Here is a 23,398-nt window from a genome sequence, read left to right as displayed (position 1 = left end):
CTGGAGTGGGTTTTTAGATTGATGTGGACTCTTCTTAGGCTTGTAAGTAAAAGAGTTGTTTCTTCCCCTAGAAGGGAACTGTGTGCCTTAGACCTGGAATTGCTGGGAAACTGAAACATTCTGTAGACTTCCTTTTTTCTAACTGTATTGCAGCAAGAAGTCTATGTGCCCCAGGATCCTGGATTACTTGAGGAAGAAGAGATCAAGGATAAAAAACCCACCAGTCAAGGAAAGTCAAGTAGCAAGAAGGAAATGTCTAAAAGAGATGGCAAAGAGAAAAAAGACAGAGGAGTGACGAGGGTAAGAGGAATTGTTAATCTACTATCTTTTGCCACATAGTTATTAAAATGTTGGAGATATGAACAGAGGATATCTATGTTTGCAAGTGTAAAGTAACTTCAAAAATACTCTGTCAGCCGGGCGGGCGTGGTGGCTCACACCTGTAATCCCAGCACTTTGGGAGGCCGAGGCAGGCGCATCACGAGGTCAGGAGATCGAAACCATCCAGGTCAACATGGTGAGACCCTGTCTGTACTAAAAATACAAAAATTAGCTGGGTGTGGTGGTACACGCCTGTAGTCCCCCCTACTCGGGAGGCTGAGGCAGGAGAATTGCTTGAACCCTGGAGGCGGAGGTTGCAGTGAGCCAAGATCGCACCACTACACTCCAGCCTGGCAACAGAGCAAGACTCCATCTCAAAAAAAACAAAAACAAAACTCTGTTAATGAGTATTTTTCCTGGTGTAGGTAGGTAAAAATTACCTGGTGTAGGCAGTTCCCTCACCTCTTATATCCCAACTCTGTCTCTTTTACAACTGGGAAAACTGTGGATGGTAAAACAAAGTGTCCCAGCTCAAATCCCACCACCTCAGCTCCACACATTTTCACTTTTCTATATTCCTTTTTTAGTGTTTGACTTTATACACATTTCTATAGTTGTAATTATAGCAGGAGATACTGTTTAATCACTTTTTATCATAAGTATACTCTATTATTTTTAATGCCTACATGGTAAAAATTAACGGTATAACTATACCTTCATTTTCTTCATCTCTCCTACATTATTTGTCTTCTCTTTCTAATCTTTTCTTTTTCCTTCTTTTTTTTTTTTTTTTTTTTCCCCTGAGACAAGATCTTCCTCTGTCTCCCAGGTTGGAGTGCAGTGGCATGATCATAGCTTACTGCAACGTCAAACCCCTGGGCTTTAGCAATCCTCCCACCTCACCCTCCCAAGTAACAGGGACTACAGGCATGAGCCACCATGACCAGCTAATTTTTGCTTTTTTGTAGAGACAGAATCTTGCTAGATTGACCAGGCTGGTCTTGAACTTCTGAAGTAAGCTTCCTGCCTCAGTCTCCCAAAGTACTTCAGTTACAGTCAAGACCCACCTTGTTTGCCTCTTTCTAATCTTATACTGTCATAATATATAACATTTAGCAGAGATGATGAACATTTTTACATCTATTACAAAATCAAATTATTAGGCAGGGCACAGTGGCTCACACCTGTAATCCGAGCACTTTGAGAGGCCAAGGCAGGCAGATTACTTTAGGTCAGCAGTTCGAGACCAGTCTGGCCAATTTGGTGAAACACCCATCTCTACTAAAAAGACAAAAATTAGCTGGATGTGGTGGCACAAGCCTGTAGTCCCAGCTACTCAGGAGGCTGAGGCAGGAGAATCTCTTGAACCTGAGAGGCAGAGGTTGCAGTGAGCTGAGATCACACCTACCTTGATATCAGTTATGCATTAGTGAAAATGGATGAATTTGCTTGTGGTTCAATTCATAGCATCTTCCCTCCGCCCCTTTTTTTTTTTTTTTTTTTGAGACGGAGTCTCTGTCACCCAGGCTGGAGGCTGGAGTGCAGTGGCGCAATCTCGGCTCACTGCAACCTCCTCGTCCCGGGCTCAAGGGATTCTCCTGCCTCAGCCTCCTAAGTAGCTGGGATATCAGGCACCGCCACCATGCCCAGCTAATTTTTGTATTTTTAGTAGAGATGGGGTTTCACCATGTTGGTCAGGCTGGTCTCGGACTCCTGACCTCGTGATCGGCCCGCCTCAGCCTACCAAAGTGCTGGGATTACAGGCATGAGCCACCGTGCCCGGCCTTTTTTTTTCCCTTCTAACACTGTTAGTTGTTCAGAGATACAGAAAAGAGGAGAGAGAGTGTGTGTGTATGTGTATGTGTGTATTTTTTGAGACGGAGTCTCACTCTGTCACCCAGGCCGGAGTGCAGTGGCCGGATCTCGGCTCACTGCAAGCTCCACCTCCCGGGTTTACGCCATTCTCCTGCCTCAGGCTCCCGAGTAGCTGGGACTACAGGCGCCCGCCACCACGCCCGGCTAGTTTTTTGGTTTTTTTTTTAGTAGAGATGGGGTTTCACCGTGTTAACCAGGATGGTCTTGATCTCCTGACCTCGTGATCCGCCCATCTCGGCCTCCCAAAGCGCTGGGATTACAGGCTTGAGCCACCGCGTCCGGCCGTGTGTGTTTAAGAACTTAGAGTCAGGCCAGGCGTGGTGGCTCACGCCTGTAATCCCAGCACTTTGGGAGGCCGAGGCGGGCGGATCACGAGGTCAGGAGATGGAGACCATCCTGTGAATGGTGAAACCCCGTCTCTACTAAAAATACAAAAAATTAGCCGTGCATGGTAGCGGGCTACTCGGGAGGCTGAGGCGGGAGAATGGCATGAACCCTCTAGACTCTGTCTCAAAAAAAAAAAACCGAGACTCTGTCTCAAAAAAAAAAAAAAAAAGAACTTAAGAGTCATACTGGTTTAATATTTGGACTCTGCTTCAGCCTCTTTCAAACTGTATTCTTAATCATTTGTAAAATTAAGATATTAAAGCTTACATAGGAGGATCATAGTAAAGTCTGAAGAAGACAGTGTTTATATATACATGCCTCATCTGATCTGACATATAGTAATCATGTAATACATACTGTTTTATTTTATTTTATTTTATTTTATTTTATTTTATTTCATTTCATTTCATTTCATTTCATTTCATTTCATTTCATTTCATTTTAATTTTTTGAGCCAGAGTCTCTCTCTGTCGCCCAGGCTGGAAAGAAGTGGCATGATTTCGGCTCACTGCAACCTCTGCCTCCCAGGTTCCAGCAGTTCTCCTGCCTCAGCCTCCCAAGTAGCTGGGATTACAGGCCAACACCACCACACCCAGCTAATTTTTGTATTTTTACTAGAAACAGGGTTTCACCATGTTGGCCAGGCTCCCCTTGAACTCCTGACCTCAAGTGATCCGCCCACCTTAGCCTCCCAAAGTGCTGGGATTACAGACATGAGCCACTGCGCCTACTGATGTCTTTATTTCAAATTCACTATAGCAATGTTACCGATATTTCCGTCATGTTGAATTAGGAGGTTTGGAAAGTCAGCCTAATTTCAACAGGGTTAACTCTTAATCAGTTTTGTTTTTGTTTTTTTGAGACAAAGTCTCGCTCTGTTGCCCAGGCTGGAGTGCAGTGGCGGCATCTTGGCTCACTGCAACCTCTGCCTCCTGGGTTCAAGCGATTTTCCTGCCTCAACCTTCTGAGTAGCTGGGATGACAGGCACCTACCACCACGCCTGGCTAATTTTTGTATTTTTAGTAGAGACAGGGTTTCACCATTGTTGGCCAGTCCGGTCTCGAACTCCTGACTTCGGGTAATCCACCCACCCTGGCCTCCCAAAGTGCTGGGATTACAGGTGTGAGCTACTGCACCCAGTCTTAATCAGTTTTTTGGTTTTTTGTTTTTTTTTTTTCCCTGAGACGGAGTTTTGCTCTTGTTACCCAGGCTGGAGTGCAATGCCACTATATTGGCTCACTGTAACCTCCACCTCCTGGGTTCAAACGATTCTTCTGCCTCGGCCTCCTGAATAGCTGGGATTATAGGTGTGTGCCACCACACCCAGGTAATTTTTGTATTTTTAGTAGAGACAGGGTTTCACTATGTTGGCCAGGCTGATCTCGAACTCCTGACCTCAGTGATCCACCCGCCTCGGCCTCCCAAAGTGATGGGATTACAGGTGTGAGCCACTGCACCCGGCCTTTATCAGTTTTTTTGTTTTTTTTTTTTTGAGAGGGAGTCTCGCTCTGTTGCCCAGACTGGAGTGCAGTGGCACAATCTTGGCTCACTGCAAGCTCCGCCTCCCAGGTTCATTCTCCTGCCTCAGCCTCTCGAGTAGCTGGGACTACAGGCATCAGCCACCATGCCCGGCTAATTTTTTGTATTTTTAGTAGAGACGGGGTTTCACCATGTTAGCCAGGATGGTCTCAATCTCCTGACCTTGTGATCCACCTGCCTTGGCCTCCCAGAGTGCTGGGATTATAGGCTTGAGCCACTGTGCCCATCCCAGCCTTTATCAGTTATTATGAGTGAATATCATGTGAGAGTTACCTCTGGTTTGGTCAGTTTCAGGAACATGCCAGTGAAGGGAAGGCCCCCGCAGAAGACGTCTTTAAGAAGCCCCTGCCTCCTACTGTGAAGAAGGAAGAGAGTCCCCCTCCAGTAAGACCAACATTGATCCCCTGGACCTAGGGCTGGGGCTGGTTCTGAGTGGGAAAGGAAGTGCAAAGGCTGATGCCTTCCTCTGGTGTTGGTCTTTTACCTCACTATGTCTCCTAAATAAGGATTCCCATTTCTTTTGAGTACAAGCATGATATAAAGTTTTCTGTCTGCTAATGGGGGTATTACTGGAGAACCAGAGGCATTTATCTGCCCTGTTTCTCTCTATCCTGTGCCATTCTTACCAGACGAGATGCCTAGCCCTTTTTATCATCTTGTTCTTGTCAGTTCTCTAAATCACCAAGGAAACCCGTTTTTTCAGCCTCAATCTTTCCTGCCTTTTGGTGTCACTTAGATATGCAGTGCATGTGTGGTCATTTTTTATAGTTTCTGCGTGGACAGAGTGAATGATGCTAATATTGGTGCCCTTTTTTTTTTTTTTTTTTTTTTTTTTGAGACGGAGTCTCGCTCTGTCGCCCAGGCTGGAGTGCAGTGGCCGGATCTCAGCTCACTGCAAGCTCCGCCTCCCAGGTTTATGCCATTCTCCTGCCTCAGCCTCCTGAGTAGCTGGGACTACAGGCGCCCACCACCACGCCAGGCTAGTTTTTTATATTTTTTTAGTAGAGACGGGGTTTCACTGTGTTAGCCAGGATGGTCTCGATCTCCTGACCTCGTGATCCGCCCATCTCGGCCTCCCATAGTGCTGGATTACAGGCTTGAGCCACCACGCCCGGCCTTGGTGCCCATTTTTTAGATGCCTTCAAGCAGTAGTCTCAATCTAATCACCAGTGATTCTGATTGAATGCAGGTATATAACAATAGTGACCATGCATTATTTATTTATTTTGATTGATCATAGACCAATGATTATGCATCATTATTTAACAGTTTTTATAAGGTACTGTTTTCCTGCTCCACATTATTAATTCAGCTCATTGTAGCATCTATCTTAACCATGCTTTGCCTTTACCATAGGAGCTGGATCTGTCTACCCAAGTGCCTATCAATGCAATTGCTTTTAATTTACTTCCTAAATCCTCTTTGCTAGAGTCTTGATGAACATCATCTTTTCTTCCCTCCATGAGTTACAGTAATTTGGAGGTATTTATCTCTTTCTCTTTGTAATTTGTAAACTTTTACTATTTTCTATGCTTATTCTCCTTTCTCTTCTTTCTCCCCACATTCTGTTGCTAGAGTCACTTCTAAAGGAATTTCTCTTGTTTATTCTCAGTGAGCAAGGAGCAAAGCCAAGCTCTGGCCATGTTGCTTCCATCTGGGAAATGAGCAGCATGGCTAGTGAGATTATTTTGAACCCAATTCATTATTCCAACTGAGAGAGAACAAAGAAATGAGATGCCCGTATCAGTATCAAAAAAAAAAGGACCCTGAAATATAGGTTGCATTTGGTACTGATCACTGGCCTTCTTCTTCCAGCCTAAAGTGGTAAACCCACTGATTGGCCTCTTGGGTGAATATGGAGGAGACAGTGACTATGAGGAGGAAGAAGAGGAAGAACAGACCCCTCCCCCACAGCCCCGCATAGCACAGCCCCAGAAGCGAGAGGAGCTCACCAAGAAGGAGAATGAAGAAGACAAACTCACTGACTGGAATAAACTGGCTTGTCTGCTCTGCAGAAGGCAGTTTCCCAATAAAGAAGTTCTGATCAAACACCAGCAGCTGTCAGACCTGCACAAGGTATTAGGGGAAGGAGCTATGCTCTTTCAAACTGTTGACTCTTGGCCAGGTTTGGTCTCTCATGCTTGTAATCATAGCACTTTGGGAGACCGAGGCGGGTGTATTGCCTGAGCTCAGGAGTACAAGACCAGTCTGGGCAACATGGTGAAACCCCCTTTGTACTAAAATACAAAAAATTAGCCAGGCGTGGTAGTGTGTGCCTATAGTCCCAGCCACTCGGGAGGCTGAGACAGGAGAATTGCTAGAACCCAGGAGGCAGAGGTTGCAGTGAGCCGAGATCGTGCCACTGCCCTCCCAGCCTGGGTGACAGAGCGAGACTCTGTCTCTTAAAAAACAAACAAAAAAAACTGTTGACTCTTATTATTGATGGGGATTATAGGGAATAAAGAAGATTATATAGGCCGGGCGTAGTGGCTTACACCTGTAATCCCAGCACTTTGGGAGGCCGAGGCAGATAGATCACTTGAGATCAGGAGGTTGAGACCAGCCTGGCCAACATGGTGACACTGTCTCTACTAAAAATACAAAAATTACCTGGATGTGGTGGCGCATGCCTGTAATCCCAAGTACTTGGGAGGCTGAGGCAGGAGAATCACTTGAACCTGGGAGGCAAAGTTTGCAGTGAACCGAGATCACGCCACTGTACTCCAGCCTGGGTGACAGACCAAGACTCTATCTCAAAAAAGAAAAAAAAGAAGCAGCAGCAGTACAATCCTTCCTCAGCATATATCAGCCCCAGTTCCTATCATTAAAACAGTCCAATTCAAGAATGAATTGCTCTGGATTAAGGTTATGCCTACCCTCAAAGAACTTCCATGTGTAGGCCCAAGCCAAGCATTATGTCTGTGGCTAGGGTGCCAAATATGGAGGATGGGTAGGAAGAGAAAGGGTTGTAGATTAAGACATTACTTGCTGGGTTTCTCATCTTAGCTCTGTCATTAACGTTACAGTTGGACCTCAGATAAGCCCCTTTTCTTCTTTGGTCCTTGTAACTTCATCTGGTTCTGTCCAGCTCTGACAGTGTGCAGTTTTCACCATAGGTGAGTCAAATTCTGCCATTTCTTCATGTAGTGAATATTGTTATGAGCCACAGCACAACATCTATACTTGGGATGTTAAACTGACATACATTGGTATTCCCCTGCAGTATTCCCTTTTATATGAACTGACCAAGGATCCAAATTATGGACAAATAAAGTCCCTAAATGGACTCACATTCTCAGAGCAATTTGTTTCACACCCCTTCTCTAGTAGACGTTGCAAGAGCAAATGATGGGACTAGATTTAGACTTTCTCTGAACACAGAGCTCAAAGTTTTACTTAGCTAAAAACTGAGAAGCTCTACTTTTGGTAATAGGTACATTACTTTTCCCAGCCATCTCTGTGGAGGCTTTGCAAAGATAGGACTCTGAAAAGCTCCTCGTTGATAATCCCTGGAACAGACTACCTCCCAAGTCCCTTTGACCCGAAATTGTGAATCGTCAGAGTGACATATTGAAATTTCACCCATCTGGTGTAAATACTAATAAATGACTAAAGAAATAAAAAGTAATCGTCAGGAAAGAGGAGCCACAGGTCTGGTGAATTCACAAACTGAACTGGTCATAGGACAGTGGAAAGTAGACTGTAGTACTTTTCCTTTCCTTAGGGTTGTCTGCTACAAAGAACCACCACTTCATGTAAGAGCTGCTTTGGACTCCTTAAGTTTCATACATATGCCTGAGGGCTTGTGTAGTAGAGCCATGCACGAGAGATTTGCAATTCTCAGAGCAGTCTCTTGGAGCCCTGGGGCTCCTTTTCATGTTTTTCTGGGGGCTTAAAGAATGACTCATGTCTGGGAATGGTATGTATGGCAGAGTATGTGGGCATTTCGTTTTCTGCACTGGTGTGCCCACATCCTCTCTCCCATGATTTTCAACTTAGATAAAGAGATAAAGAGATACTTGTTTCCCACATCTTGGAGATAAGTAAAGTAATATTCCCTCTTATGCCATACCACATAACTAATCTGCATGACAAGACCAGTTAGGGATTGTTACTTGCAGGGTACAGTGATCATTTAGTAAATCTGGTCAACCAAAAGAGCTACAGTCCAAAAGCAACTATTGGAAAAGACCTAGAAGCATTTCTAGGACCATTGTTTCTTAGACCTATACTCATAGAATTGCCTCTCTTCTCAGCAAAACCTGGAAATCCACCGGAAGATAAAACAGTCTGAGCAGGAGCTAGCCTATCTGGAAAGGAGAGAACGAGAGGTAAACTTTGGTGACCTGTTACTCCCTTGAGCCTCAGCTCTTTTTGCTTTCTGGTATAGACTTCGTAGGCTGTGCTGATCCCTCCTTATAAGAAGATGGAAAACAAAAGCAACTTCAAAAGATAGTGTATACATTTGCCAAATTATATAGTACAATCAAAATAGGTGCTTTTTATTATTTGTAAGTGTATACTTCAATAAAGTTGATATCTTTTTAAAAGGTGGCATTAGGGTCTCCAGATAGATAGCACTCCTCTTTCCTGCTCAGCTTTTAAATTAATTGGGTTAATGAACCATTGCATGAATACGGCTGCTGAAATAGCATCTTTTACTATTAAAGGCTAAGCTGGAGGAAGTAGCTTAGTGTCAGAGTCAAATGCACTTGCTACCTCAAACACACAGTTAGGGTGACTTACCCAGTCATAGGTTTCACTGGCCTCTCTCATGATAGTTAAGAACCCACCCACCTGTGGGTCAGGCACAGTGGCTCATGCCTGTAATCCCAGTACTTTGGGAGGCTGAGATGGGTGGATCACTTGAGCTCACAAGTTTGAAACCAGCCTGGGCAACAAGGCGAAATCCTATCTCTACAAAAAATATAAAAATTAGGTGAATGTAGGCCAGGCGCGGTGGCTCACGCCTTTAATCCCAGCACTTTGGGAGGCTGAGATGGGCGGATCACGAGGTCAGGAGATCGAGATCATCCTGGCTAACACAGTGAAACCCCCTCTCTACTAAAAATACAAAAAAATTAGCCGGGCATGGTGGTAGGCGCCTGTAGTCCCAGCTACTCGGGAGGCTGAGGCAGGAGAATGGCGTAAACCCGGGAGACGGAGCTTGCAGTGAGCTGAGATCTGGCCACTGCACTCCAGCCTGGGCGACAGAGCGAGACTCCATCTCCAAAAAAAAAAGGAAAAAAGAAAAAATTAGGCAGATGTAGTGGTGTGTGCCTGTAGTCCCAGCTACTCGGGAGCCTGAGGGAGGATAGCATGAGCTGGGAGGCAGAGGTTGCAGTGAGCTGAGATTGTGCCACTGCACTCCAACCTGGGTCATAGAGCCAGACCTTGTCTCAAAAAAAAAAAACAAAAACAAAAAGGAATCCACCTGTGGAGAGCCAGGCACAGTGGCACATACATGTAACCCCAGCAGTTTAGGAGGCTGAGGTGGGAGAATTGCTTGAGCCCAAGAGTTCCATGCTGCAGTGAGCTATGATCACACCCCTGTACTCCAGCCTGGGTCACAGAATAAGTCCCCATCTCAAGAACAAACAAAAGAATCCACCTATGGAGGACTGTTAGAGATAGTGAATTCACAAACTGAACTGGCCATAGGACAGTGGAAAGCAGATTGTAGTACTTTTCCTTTCCTTAAGGTAGTCTACTGCAAAGAACCGCCTCTCCATGTAAGAGCTGCTTTGGACTCCTTAAGTTTTATATATATGCCCGAGGGCTTGTGTAGTGGAGGGCTTGTGTACTTTCCCCTGCTTCTCAGAAGGGGAAAAGAGCTGAACCAAGCATGCCAACTTATTCTTTCCAAATTTGTAAGTCAGGAAGTCACTGCTTTGTCTAGAAGAATGTGTAAAAGAGTGAGAGATTCCAGGAGTTACCAAGTGAGCTACCTTCACTTTAAAAGAAATAACAGGGCTGGGCGCAATGGCTCACACCTGTAATCCCAGCACTTTGGGAGGCCGAGGCGGGTGGATCATGAGGTCAGGAGTTTGAGACCAGCCTGGCTAACACAGTGAAACGCCGTCTCTACTAAAAATACAAAAATTAGCCGGGCATTGTGGCATGCACCTGTAGTCCCAGCTACTTGGGAGGCTGAGGCAGGAGAATCACTTGAACCTGGGAGGCAGAGGTTGCAGTGAGCTGAGATCACGCCAGTGCACTCCAGCCTGGGCAAGAGTGAGACTCCGTCTCAAGAAAAAAAAAAAGAAATAACATTAATGGGGTAAAATTTCCCCACTCCCCAATTCCCTCAGGTGGAAATCTCAGGTCTGTTCTGCTTACCAACAGGGAAAGTTTAAAGAAAGAGGAAATGATCGCAGGGAAAAGCTCCAGTCTTTTGACTCTCCAGAAAGGAAACGGATTAAATACTCCAGGGAATCTGACAGGTAAGCCAGGAACTCTTCATTCAGCCTAGGCCTCAAGGCCTAATGATAAAACCACCTCTTCCTTCAACTGTACTGCTGTTTTCTGTCTCAGGGAGATAATGTTATCAGCAGATTCTGTCTGAACTGCTAGAACATGAGGTCCACGCCATCCTTTTGACTATCTGTCTTTATACGGGGAATGTGCATGGAAGGTTGGCTGGCAGCTTTGCCTTCGCAAAGTCAGGGCTGGAATAGCCATGATCGGGAACCCTTTCCATCTTCATCAGTAATACTGTACCCTCTTTACGGGCCTGATAAGAATGTCACACTCTTGGGCTTTTTCTCTAGGGAACCTTCATTCTCACACATAGGTGCTAAATAAATGGTAGGCTGCTGATGGAGATATATGATATCTAGCTTCCTATACTTGTTTTTAGTCAGCTAGTTCCCAAGTTGTAAGCCCAGAGTTATACAGAATTTGTTGATAACCCACTGTTTACAGGTACTAAGTGCAAGAAATACTCAGGTGGGCAAGACATAGATTATCCTTGACTGAACACAGAATAGACAAGACTTAGGTGATGGTGCATCTCATAGGGCAGACACAGAAATCAGTGGGGAAGGGAAGGGCATTTCAGGAAATTTCATCCACCAGGGATACAAGAACTTATGATATGTTTGAGGAGTTGCAAATAGCGTGATGGTCCTGAACACTGCAGGTATATTGTTGAGTGACAGTAGATAAGCCAGGTCCAAAAGATGCAGGCTAGTTCATGAAGTTTAAACACCTTGAACACCATGCTAAGGCTTTATCTTAAAGTCAGTGGAAGGTCATGGAATAATTTTAAGCAGGGTATTGACCTAGCTTTGCATTTTGGAGAGATTACTGATTATGTGGAAGATGAGTTTATAGAGAGACTAATGCATTATGCAAATTCTATAGTAATTCAAGTGAGAGATCATGATTGCCTGAGTGAAGGTCATGAGTCTAGAAAGGAGAGTGGCCTATAATCCCAACACAGGGAGGCTGAGGAAGGAAGATCTCTTGAGCCCAGGAGTTCAAGGCCAGCCTGGGCAACACAGGGAGAAGGGAGACCCTGCCTAATAAAGAAAAGAAAAGGAGTGTGGATTAGAGAGAGGTGTCAGATCCACCAGTCTTTGTGATCACCTGGGGAAAGAGAGAAGTCACTGATGGCGCTCAGGTCTCTGGTCTCTGGATAGCCAGGAGGAGAAGGGACAGTAAAGGCCTTGAAAAGGAAAAATGGGGGCCAGGCGTGGTGGCTTACACCTATAATCCCAGCACTTTGGGAGGCTGAGGCGGGTGGATCACGAAGTCAGGAGTTCAAGACCAGTCTGGCCAAGATGGTGAAACCCCTTCTCTACTAAAAATATAAAAATTAGCCAAGCACGGTGGCAGGTGCCTGTAATCCCAGCTACTGAGGAGGCTGGGGCAGGAGAACCACTTGAACCCGGGAGGCAGAGGTTGCAATGAGCCGAGATCGTGCCACTGCCCTGTAACCTGTGCGACAGAGCAAGACTGTGTCTCAAAAAAAAAAAAAAAAAAAAAGGGAAAGGAAAAATGGGGCCAGGTGTGGTGGCTCATGCCTGTAATCCCAGCACTTTGGGAGGCCAAGGCAGGTGAATCACTTAAGGTCAGCATTTCGAGACCAGCCTGGCCAACATGGTGAAACCCCGTCTCTACCAAAAATATAAAAAAATTAGCCAGGCATGGTGGTGGGTACTTATAATCCCAGCTACTCGGGAGGCTGAGGCAGGAGAATCACTTGAATATGGTTCTCAAAAAAAAAAAAAAGAAAAGGAAAAGTGGGTAACAAGTGGATGCATGAGCAGGAGGAATGGGAGATGACTGATAGAGCAAGGCCCCTGAGGAGGCTGGACAGGGTCTGGGGCTCTGGCATTCCAGCTTATTTGATCCAACCCACAATAAGAGATGTATTTTTGTATCGTGGCCCAATAATAAAGTGTGTGTGTGTACACAACTGAAGAAGTTTTCATCTAAAATACTTTCTTACTATGTACAGTGAAGCCTGATATTTTTATTCAAGTCTAGTCTCCATTTTTATGAGTTGTTACAGTGGGACCATTTAGTGTGACATTCCATTGGGTCATTCTCTGCAGTTTGAAATACGGTGGATTAGGACTAGGTGAAGGAGTCAGCCATCAGGAGGAAGGACACCTTGGCCTTGAGTCGTCTGGGACAAGGCTTAGGTGGGGTGCAGAAAGAGACCCCCCTTTATTCTCAGCACCTTTCATACCACATTCTCCTGGCTCTTCTCCTTCCCAGTCACCTTTTCTGCTCCTCTTCCTTTTCTGGGTAAATCCAGGTGTTCTCTAGAACTCTTCTCTCAGTACTTCTTTAGTCCTGCTGCTTTACCCTCTTGACCTGGGTCAGGAGTTTGAGACCAGCCTGGCCAATGTGGTGAAACCTTGTCTCTACTGGGAAAAAAAAAATATATTAAGAATTAGCCGGGTGTGGTGGCAGGCACCTGTAATCCCAGCTAATCGGGAGGCTGAGGCAGGGGAATCACCTGAACCCCGGGAGGCAGAGTTTGCAGTAAGCTGAATTCGAGCCATTGCACTCCAGCCTCGGCAAAAAGAGTGAAACTCCATCTCAAAAAAAAAGGAAGTGATAGCGTCTGCTTCTTTTGCAGTGATCGTAAACTTGTTGATAAAGAAGATACCGACACTAGCAGCAAAGGAGGCTGTGTCCAACAGGCTACTACTGGCTGGAGGAAAGGGGCAGGCCTGGGATATGGCCATCCTGGATTGGCTTCATCAGAGGAGGTAAAATGGTTTCCATCTTTTGGGGGGGTGACAGGAACCTGGAATGTAATTAACTTTCACTTTCTGACCTAGAGTGGTGTCTTTGTCATTTTGCTGGGCTTTCTCTACTGGTGGGATAGGACATGAGAGTTGAACACTTCAGTCTTGAATACTGGGTTATAGCTTGGTAGGCTGGGCCCTTTGCAGTTTGGAGTTAGGAAGAGGAGGAAGGAGTTGGAATGGATTTCATCATACTCTTACACAGAGTAAATAGTAGAGCAGAATCTGAGGCAGTTTGAGACTGAAGAATCATTTGGTCAGAAGAACCAGGGTATCAGCAATGAAAAGTACAGAGGCATCCATGAGAGGGACTGTCAGCAGAAGTCTTTGGTGGCTAAAATTTAAGGAGCATGTAGTTCTGGTTCCCATGAAGGACTTTGCGCCTCATATTTCAAGAGCCGCTAGAGAAGGTGATAAGAGGGAACATTACCCATTTTGTGTTGGCTTGGTTCTCCTCTGAAAATGCCAGCCATAAGAGATTGGCTTATTTTTCTCCGACTGAGTTTCTCATATCTCTGGTATTGAAGGCTGAATCTTGCAATCATAGCATCACCACCCACCTTATTCATCTTGGGTATTTGTTTAATAATAAAAGATTCTTTTTTTTTTTTTTTCCCGAGATGGAGTCTTGCTCTGTTGTCCAGGCTGGAATGCAGTGGTGCGATCTCAGTTCACTGCAAACTCCACCTCCCAGGTTCAAGCAATTCTCTCACCCCAGCCTCCTGAGTAGCTGGGATTACAGGTGTGTGCCATCATACCCAGTTAATTTTTGTATTTTTAGTAGAGACAGAGTTTCACCATGTTGGCCAGGCTGGTCTCAAACTCCTGGCCTCAAGTGATCCACCCACTTTGGCCTCCCAAAGTGTTGGGATTACAGATGTGAGCCACTGTGCCCGGCCAAAAGATTAAAAAAATTATCCTGCCAGGGTCCGGGTGTAGTGGCTCATGCCTGTAATCCCAGCACTTTGGGAGGCTGAGGCAGTCAGGAGTTCAAGACCAGCCTGATCAATATGATGAAACCCCCGTCTCTACTAAAAATACAAAAATTCGCCGGGCGCGGTGGCTCACGCCTGTCATCCCAGCAGTTTGGGAGGCCAAGACGGGTGGATCACGAGGTCAGGAGATCGAGACCATCCTGGCTAACACAGTGAAACCCCGTCTCTACTAAAAGTACAAAAAATTAGACGGGCGTGGTGGTGCGTGCCTGTAGTCCCAGCTACTCAGAGGCTGAGGCAGGAGAATGGCGTGAACCCAGGAGGCAGAGCTTGCAGTGAGCCGAGATGGTACCACTGCACTCCAGCCTGGGCGACAAAGCGAGACTCCGTCTCAAAAAAAAAAAAAAAAAAAAAATTGGCCGGGCGCGGTGGCTCAGGCCTGTAATCCCAACACTTTGGGAGGCCGAGACGGGCGGATCACGAGGTCAGGAGATTGAGACCATCCTGGCTAACACGGTGAAACCCCGTCTCTACTAAAAAATACAAAAAACTAGCCGGGCGAGGTGTCAGGCGCCTGTAGTCCCAGCTACTCTGGAGGCTGAGGCAGGAGAATGGCGTAAACCCGGGAGGTAGAGCTTGCAGTGAGCTGAAATCCGGCCACTGCACTCCAGCCTGGGCGACAGAGCGAGACTCCGTCTCAAAAAAAAAAAAAAAAAAAAAAAATTAGCCAGGCGTAGTGGCACACACCTGTAGTCCCAGCTACTCAGGAGACTGAGGCAGAAGAATCACTTGCACTGGGGAGGCAGAGGTTGCAGTGAGCCAAGATCGTGATTGTGCCACTGCACTGTGGCCTGGGTGGCAGAGCAAGACTCTGTCTCAAAAAAAAATAAAAAAAAAATAATAATTATCCTGCCAGGCGTGGTGGCTCACGTCTGTAATCCCGACCCTTTGGGAGGCCGAGGTGAGCAGATCACTTGAGGCCAGGAGTTTGAGATCAGCCTGGCCAACATGGCGAAACCCTGTCTCTACTAAAAATACAAAAATTAGCCAGGTGTGGTGGCAGGCACCTCTAGTTCCAGCCACTCAGAGGCTGAGGCACAACAACTGCTTAAACCTGGGAGGCAGACTTGCAGTGAGCCCAGATCGCACCACTGCACTCTAGCCTGGGTGACAGAGCATGACTCTTATCTAAAAATATATATATATATATGTATATATGTATGTATCTCCTATATACTGCTCCATACTAGTCCAGAAATGCCTGTGTTCAAAGACCAGCACTGAGACTAATTAATCTATAGGGCCCACTTTATAGTTTGTCTTTGTTTTACAGGCTGAAGGCCGGATGAGGGTCCCCAGTGTTGGAGCCCCAGGAAGAACCAGCAAAAGACAGTCCAATGAGACTTACCGAGATGCTGTTCGAAGAGTCATGTTTGCTCGGTATAAAGAACTTGATTAAGAATGGAGACAAGTTCCATGGGACACAACCTCCTTCTTGTTTTGTTTGTCTCTCCTTTTCTTTTGTTAATGTTCTTGCTGCTAGAACTTTTTTAAATAAACTTTTTTTCAATCTGATTATCTTTTTGTTAATTTTTTTTTTCCAGAGATGGGTGGGAATGGGGCTACTAGTAGGAGGGAGAGAGTGCCTTGGTTCAGGTCCATTTGAAGTTATGCTGAAGTAGCAACTAGTGCTGCATTAAACCTTAGAATACTGCCTACTGTCAGTATAAGTAAGTGGGTTGCAATGACCTTTGAACCATAGCTTGTGTGAATGCTGTCAGACCATACAATTTATTTTCTTAATCTAATCAGCGAATATAGCATTTCATTATTTGTTTCTTTTATTTTTTAGTAACTGCTTAAGCTGAACATATTCCATATGTTGGTTTACTACTCATTAGATCTTCAAAATTCTTCTGATTCCCTGTTATGGTAGCGTTGGGGGAGGGTGAGAACTCTTTTTCTGAGTGCCTGCAGAGTACTCCATGCTTCATACTTTATGATTAAAAGTTGGCATAGTGAGGGCCGGGCACGGTGGCTCAAGCCTGTAATCCCAGCACTTTGGGAGGCCGAGACGGGTGGATCATGAGGTCAGGAGATCGAGACCATCCTGGCTAACACGGTGACACCCCGTCTCTACTAAAAATACAAAAAAAACTAGCCGGGCGAGGTGGCGGGCGCCTGTAGTCCCAGCTACTCCGGAGGCTGAGGCAGGAGAATGGCTTAAACCCGGGAGGCGGAGCTTGCAGTGAGCTGAGATCTGGCCACTGTACTCCAGCCTGGGCGACAGAGCGAGACTCTGTCTCAAAAAAAAAAAAAAAAAAAGTTGGCATAGTAAGGATCACCATTCCTCTCCAGGCACTGCCTAGCTCTTCTCTCCATTGCTAAAATTCTCCAAACAGGTATCTGCCCTCTTTCAAATCTTTCTCAATTTCCCCATCATCACCTCTACCATTTTCCAGTATTTGCTTCAAAAATGAGGGTTTTTTTGTTTTTTGTTTTTTGTTTTTTCCTTTTTTGAGACAGAGTCTTATTTTGTGGCCCAGGCTGGAGTGCAGTGGCATGATCACCACTTAGTGTAGCCTCGACCTCCCAGACTCAAGTGATCCGCCTGCCTTGGCCTTCCAAAGTGTTGAGATTACAGGCATGAGCGACAGGGCCCAGCCCAAAAGTGAGCCTTTTAAAAAAAAATTCTTTGTGGTTAAAAGGACTATAGGCCAGGCACGGTGGCTCACGCCTGTAATCCCAGCACTTTGGGAGGCCGAGGTGGGTGAATCACCTGAGGTCAGGAATTCAAGACCAGCTTGGCCAACATGGTGAAACCCCATCTCTACTAAAAATATAAAAATTAGCCGGGCATGAGGGTGGGCGCCTGTAATCCCAGCTACTGAGGAGGCTTAGGCAGGAGAATCACTTCCAGGAGGTGGAGGTTGCAGTGAGCTGAGATCACGCCACTGTACTTCATTCAGCCTGGGCAACAAGAGCGAGACTCCATCTCAAAATAAAATAAAAGGACTATATAAGGCCAGGTGCAGTGGTTGGTGGCTCACTCCTGTAATCCCAGCACTTTGGGAGGCCAAGGCAGGTGGATCACTTGAGGTCAGGAGTTCGAGACCAGCCTGGCCAACATGGTGAAACCCTGTCTCTACTAAAAATACAAAAATTAGCTGGGCATGGTGGTGCATACCTGTAATCCCAACTACTCAGGAAGCCAAGGCAGAGAATCACTTGAGCCTGGGAGTAGGTTGCAGTGAGCTGAGATTATGTCACTGCACTCCATCCTGGGCGACAGAGTGAGATTCTGTCAGAAAAAAAAAGGACTATGTAATTTACAAGCCTATTTTTGTTTTGTTTTAAATTTTGCTGTATTTCTTTGGCTATGAGAGCCTATTATAACTTTTAAAAATCCTGGCATGGTGGCTTATACCTATAATCCCAGCACTTTCAGAGGCTGAGGTGAGAGGATCACTTGAGCCCAAGAGGTTAAGGCTGCAATGAGTGCAGTGATCATACCACTGCACTCTAACCTGGGCAATGGAGTGAGACCCTGTCTCAGAAAAATAAAATTCCTCAAGGTTACATATCACAGTACTAAAAATTTCACTTTGCACATATCTCAAGGGAAGAATGTTTCTTAGGAAGAGAACTGAGACCACTATCTTGATGGCATAAGGCAGGTCAGATCATCTTTAGCTGTATTGTCCTGGTGAGAAAGCAGCAATAGGCAATCTGTAAACAAGTGGTTGTGGCTGTGTTTCAATAAAACTTTATTCACAAAGACAGTATTGGCCTGTGAGTTTTAGTTTGCCAACCCCTTGGTTGTATGATCTGTGTACATAAGGCTGGACCAAGGAGGGCTGAAATATACTCTGTTAAAGGTGGGTGGGGCGGAGGGTTTGGGAGAGATGGGTAGGAGGAGTGGGAGATGTTAGGGAGAATATGCTAAGAAGAAAACTTCAGGCCAGGTGCAGTGGCTCACACCTGTAATCCCAGCACTTTGGGAGGCCCAGGAGGGCAGATCACGAGGTCAGCAGATTGAGACCATCCTGGCTAACATGGTGAAACCCTGTCTCTACTAAAAATATAAAAAATTAGCCAGGCTTGGTGGCTGGCGCCTGTACTCCCAGGTACTTGGGAGGCTGAGGCAGGAGAATGGTGTGAACCTGGGAGTCAGAGCTTACAGTGAGCTGAGATCACGCCACTGCACTCCAGCCTGGGCAACAGAGCAAGACTCTGTCCAAAAAAAAAAAAAAAAAAATCAACAGGAACAGTAAATCTGAATTTATTTGCCATGCTGTGTCCAGATCTAATTGTTCTCTTTAATAAATCTTTATTCATCCAAAATGGAAAAACAAACAAAATCAGGAGCACATTAGCTTAGAAATTGAGAGCCCCATGTTCTGGGCCTTGCTACTACTAGTGCTGCATTACTACATAAGATGGGCCATTTGAATCTATCAGCACTAGACAAGTGCACTTTAAAAACCCTTCTCATCTAACGATGGTCTGCAGATTCATCTGTGAAGTAACTCATTACATCCTGTCTGAGTAGGTCAAAACTCTTTGGAAGCTGGTCTAGTTTTGTCCTGAACTAGCCAGACCAGGTTTTCCTTCTAACCCTATGTCACCCAACTGGACCTGTCATGAGCTATGAAACACATTAAATGCTTCACTATTGAAGTTGTTGACATAGGCAGCATCCAATTATTAAGTGTTGGTATATGTTTTGGAAGCTTAGCCTACATGTCACTGGGGATTATAGCAAGACTGATGTTGGCTTCTGTGCCCATATAACTCAGTCCACTGGGAAAAATGGACATTGAGCAATTACTGACACAATGAGACCCTCAAGGGAGAAATACAGTAAGCTATGGGGACGGTATGACATAGATTTGTTTTTTTGGTTTTTTTTTTTTGAGATGGAGTCTTGCTCTGTTGCCAGGCTGCATTGCATTGATGCAGTCTCAGCTCACTGCAGCCTCCGCCTTCCAGATTCAAGTGATTCTTCTGCCTCAGCCTCCCGAACAGCTGGGACTACAGGTGCATGCCACCACGCCTGCTAATTTTTGTATTTTTAGTAGAGACAGGGTTTCACCATGTTGGCCAAGATGGTCTCGATCTCTTGACCTCGTGATCTGCCCACCTCAGCCTTCCAAAGTGCTGGGATTACAGGCGTGAGCCACCGCGCCTGGCCTTTTTGGTTTTTTTTTTTTTCTTTTTTTTTTTGAGATGCAGTTTTCACTCTTGTTGCCCAGGCTGGAGTGCAATGGCATGATCTTGGCTCACTGCAACCTCCACCTCCCATGTTCAAGCAATTGTCTTGCCTTAACCTCCCTAGTAGCTGGGATTACAGGCACCCACCACCATGCGTGACTAATTTTTGTATTTTTAGCAGAGATGGGGTTTCACTGTGTTGACCAGGCTGGTCTCGAACTTCTGACCTCAGGGTGATCCACCTACCTTGGCATCCCAAAGTGCTGGGATTACAACATCTTCCCTAGAGTAAGTGTTTTAAACTCAGACCTAGTTTGGCCCATGGCCTAGGTTTGTTTGCTCTTCCTAGTTTAACTTTTCCTTTGTGGTGGAGATTTTGCTTTTGGAAATAAGGTCTGAATTTTTTTTTTTTTTTTTTACTTTAAGTTCTAGGATACATGTGCAGAATGTGGAGATTTGTACATAGGTGTACATGTACATGTGCGTGGTGGTTTGCTGCACCTATCAACCAATCATCTGGGTTTTCTTTTTTTTTTTTTTGAGACAGAGTCTTGCTCTGTTGCCAGGCTGGAGTGCTATGGCGGGATCTCAGCTCACCGCAACCTCCGCTTCCCGGGTTCAAGCGATTCCCCTGCCTCAGCCTCCCAAGTAGTTGGGACTACAGGCACACGCCACCACAACCAGCTAATTTTTTTGTATTTTAGTAGAGACGGGGTTTCACCATGTTGGCCAGGATGATCTCGATCTCCTGAGCTCATGATCTGCCCGCCTTGGCCACCCAAAGTGCTGGGATTACAGGCATGAGCCGCTGCACCTGGCGTCATCTAGGTTTTAAGCCCCGCATGCATTAAATATTTATCCTAATTCTCTCCTTCCCCTTGTCCTCATGTGTGATGTTCCCCTCCCTGTGTCCATGTGTTCTCGTTGCTCAACTCCCACTTATGAGTGAGAACATGCAAGGTCTGTAATTTTTTTTTTTCCTTTTTCTTTCTTTTTGAGATGGAGTCTCTCTTAGCCCAGGCTGGAGTGCATGGCACGATCTCAGCTCACTGCAACCTCTGCCTCCCAGGTTCAAGCGATTCTCCTGCCTCAGCCTTCTGAGTAGCTGAAATTACAGGCGTCTGCCAGCACGCCCAGCTAATTTTTGTATTTTTGGTAGAGACGGGGTTTCACCATGTTAGCCAGGCTGGTCTCAAACTCCTGACCTCTGGTGATCCACCCGCCTCAGCCTCCCAGTGTGCTGGGATTTACAGGCATGAGCCACTGTGCCAAGCCAGCGTCTGAATTTATCTTTTTTTTTTTTTTTTTGAGATGGAGTCTCGCTCTGTGGGCCCAGGCTTGAGTGCAGTGGCACGATCTCTGCTTACTGCAAGTTCCACCTCCCAGGTTCACGCCATTCTCCTGCCTCAGCCTCCCAAGCAGCTGGGACTACAGGCGCCCACCATCACGCCCAGATCATGTTTTGTATTTTTACTAGAGATGGGGTTTCACCGTGTTAGCCAGGATGGTCTCGATCTTCTGACCTCGTGATCCACCCGCCTCGGCCTCCCAAAGTGCTGGGATTACAGGCGTGAGCCACCGCACCCAGCCATGAAATTTTTAATACACTTTGGTTTTTGTGTTTTTCTTTTGAGATAGAGTCCCTCTGTGTTATCCAGGCTGGAGTGCAGTGGCAAGATCACAGCCGACTGCAACCTCCACCTCCTGGGTTCAAGCAATTTTCCTGCCTCAGCCTCCTGAGTAACTGGGACTACAGGCACATGCCACTATGCCCTGCTAAGTTTTGTATTTTTTTAGTGGAGATGGGGTTTTACCATGTTGGCCAGGCTGGTCTTGAACTCCTGACCTCAAGTGATCTCCCCGCCTGGGCCTCCCAAAGTGCTGACATTACAGGCCTGAGCCATCATGCCTAGCCTTAATATACTTTTTAAAGCAGTACCGGCTGGGCTCAGTGGCTTACACCTGTAAACCCAGCACTTTGGGAGGTCCAAGTAGGTGGATCACCGGAGGTTGGGAGTTTGAGACCAGCCTGATCAACATGGAGAAACCCTATCTCCACTAAAAATACACAATTTGCCAGGAATGGTGGCACATGCCTGTAATCCCAGCTACTTGGGAGGCTGAGGCAGGAGAATCGCTTGAACCCAGGAGGCAGAGGTCACGGTGAGCTGAGATTGCACCATTGCACTCCAGCCTGGGCAACAAGAGCAAAACTCCATCTCAAAAAAAAAAAGCACCTGATAGCGTTTTGTGTTTTTTTGTTTTTTTGTTTTTTTGAGACGGAGTCTTTCTCTGTCGCCCATGCTGGAGTACAGTGGCTCAATCTCTGCTCACTGCAAGCTCCGCCTCCTAGATTTACACCATTCTCCTGCCTCAGCCTCCCGAGTAGCTGGGACTACAGGTGCCCGCCACCACGCCCGGCTAAATTTTTTTGTATATTTTAGTAGAGGTGGGGTTTCATCGTGTTAGCCTGGATGGTCTTAATCTCCTGACCTCGTGATCCGCCCGCCTCAGCCTCCCGAAGTGCTGAGATTAGAGGTGTGAGCCACCGTGTCCGGCCTTTTTTTTTTTTTTTTTTTGAGACAGTCTCACTCTGCTTGCTCTGTCACCCAGGCTGGAGTGCAGTGGCACCATCTCGGCTTACTGCACCCTCTGCCTCCCAGGTTCAAGCAATTCTTGTGGCTCAGCCTCCCGAGTAGCTGGGACTACAGTCGCGCACCACCATGCCTGGCAAATTTTTGTATTTTTGGTAGAGATGGGGTTTCGCCACATTGGCCAGGCTGGTTTTGAACTCCTGATCTCAAGTGATCTGCCCACCTTGGCCTCCCAAAGTGCTGGGATTACAGGCATGAGCCACCATACCCAGGCTTGAGAGCAATAATATTTTTTTTTTTAATTTTTTTTTTTTTTTTTTGAGACGGAGTCTCGCTCTGTCGCCCAGGCTGGAGTGCAGTGGCCGGATCTCAGCTCACTGCAAGCTCCGCCTCCCGGGTTCCTGCCATTCTCCTGCCTCAGCCTCCCGAGTAGCTGGGACTACAGGCGCCCGCCACCTCGCCCGGCTAGTTTTTTGTATTTTTTAGTAGAGACGGGTTTTCACCGTGTTAGCCAGGATGGTCTCGATCTCCTGACCTCGTGATTCGCCCGTCTTGGCCTCCCAAAGTGCTGGGATTACAGGCTTGAGCCACCGCGCCCGGCCGAGAGCAATAATTTAAGCCTACTCTTAGAATAACTGTGTATGGCAGATGCACATGAAGTGTATCCCCAGCTAGGGAATCTGGGAGTGACCAACTAGAACTTCGTTCCTTACCTATGATAAACATCTTCGCCCCCAGTCTGTCACATGGAACATGGGACATACAGGAGATTGAGGCCCTGAGTTTTGGGGCAAATGAAGATTGCCAGGTGGAGGTCATTAGGGGGAGAGTATTATTAAGTGAATAGGCTATATACGCTGCATGATGTTTGCAGGCAGTTACAGTTTTCCTGCCTAGCCCACTGCCACTGGGCCATGCAGATATGTTATCCTGTTATCCAGCCATCACCACTGGACCATTTCTTTTTTCTTTCTTTCTTTCTTTCTTTTTTTGAGACAGAGTCTCACTCTGTCACCCAGGCTGAAGTGCAGTGGCGCGATCTTGGTTCGCTGCAACCTCCTTCCCTCGGGTTCAAGCGATTCTCCTGCCTCAGCCTCACGAGTAGCTGAGATTATAGGCACCTGCCACAGCACCCGGCTAACTTTTATATTTTTAGTAGAGATGGGGTTTTACCATCTTGGCCAGGCTGGTCTTGAACTCCTGACCTCGTGATCCACCTGCCTCGGCCTCCCAAAGTGCTGGCATTACAGGTGTGAGCCACTGCGCC

At 46.3% G+C, this 23,398-nt stretch overlaps 1 protein-coding gene across 9 annotated transcripts in view; it reads left to right on the top strand.

Annotated features, from left to right (window-relative positions):
- Positions 1-15,898, top strand: part of RBM6 (RNA binding motif protein 6) — a 123,450-nt gene extending 107,552 nt beyond the window's left edge. For all 9 annotated transcript variants that reach the window (XM_038003891.2, XM_038003899.2, XM_038003897.2 and 6 more), the window contains 7 exons: positions 154-300; positions 4,411-4,506; positions 5,938-6,198; positions 8,379-8,453; positions 10,468-10,565; positions 13,217-13,349; positions 15,657-15,898. In XM_038003891.2, the coding sequence (XP_037859819.1) occupies positions 154-300; positions 4,411-4,506; positions 5,938-6,198; positions 8,379-8,453; positions 10,468-10,565; positions 13,217-13,349; positions 15,657-15,782 (936 nt within the window). In that variant the 3' untranslated portion in view covers positions 15,783-15,898. The remainder of the gene's footprint in view (positions 1-153; positions 301-4,410; positions 4,507-5,937; positions 6,199-8,378; positions 8,454-10,467; positions 10,566-13,216; positions 13,350-15,656) is intronic.
- Positions 15,899-23,398: the final 7,500 nt, after the last annotated feature.

This window comes from Chlorocebus sabaeus, chromosome 22 (assembly GCF_047675955.1).
Source record: "Chlorocebus sabaeus isolate Y175 chromosome 22, mChlSab1.0.hap1, whole genome shotgun sequence".
Lineage (NCBI taxonomy): Eukaryota > Metazoa > Chordata > Mammalia > Primates > Cercopithecidae > Chlorocebus > Chlorocebus sabaeus.
The sequence above is the reverse complement of the archived record's forward strand: the minus strand, read 5'-3'. Positions and strand labels throughout refer to the sequence as shown.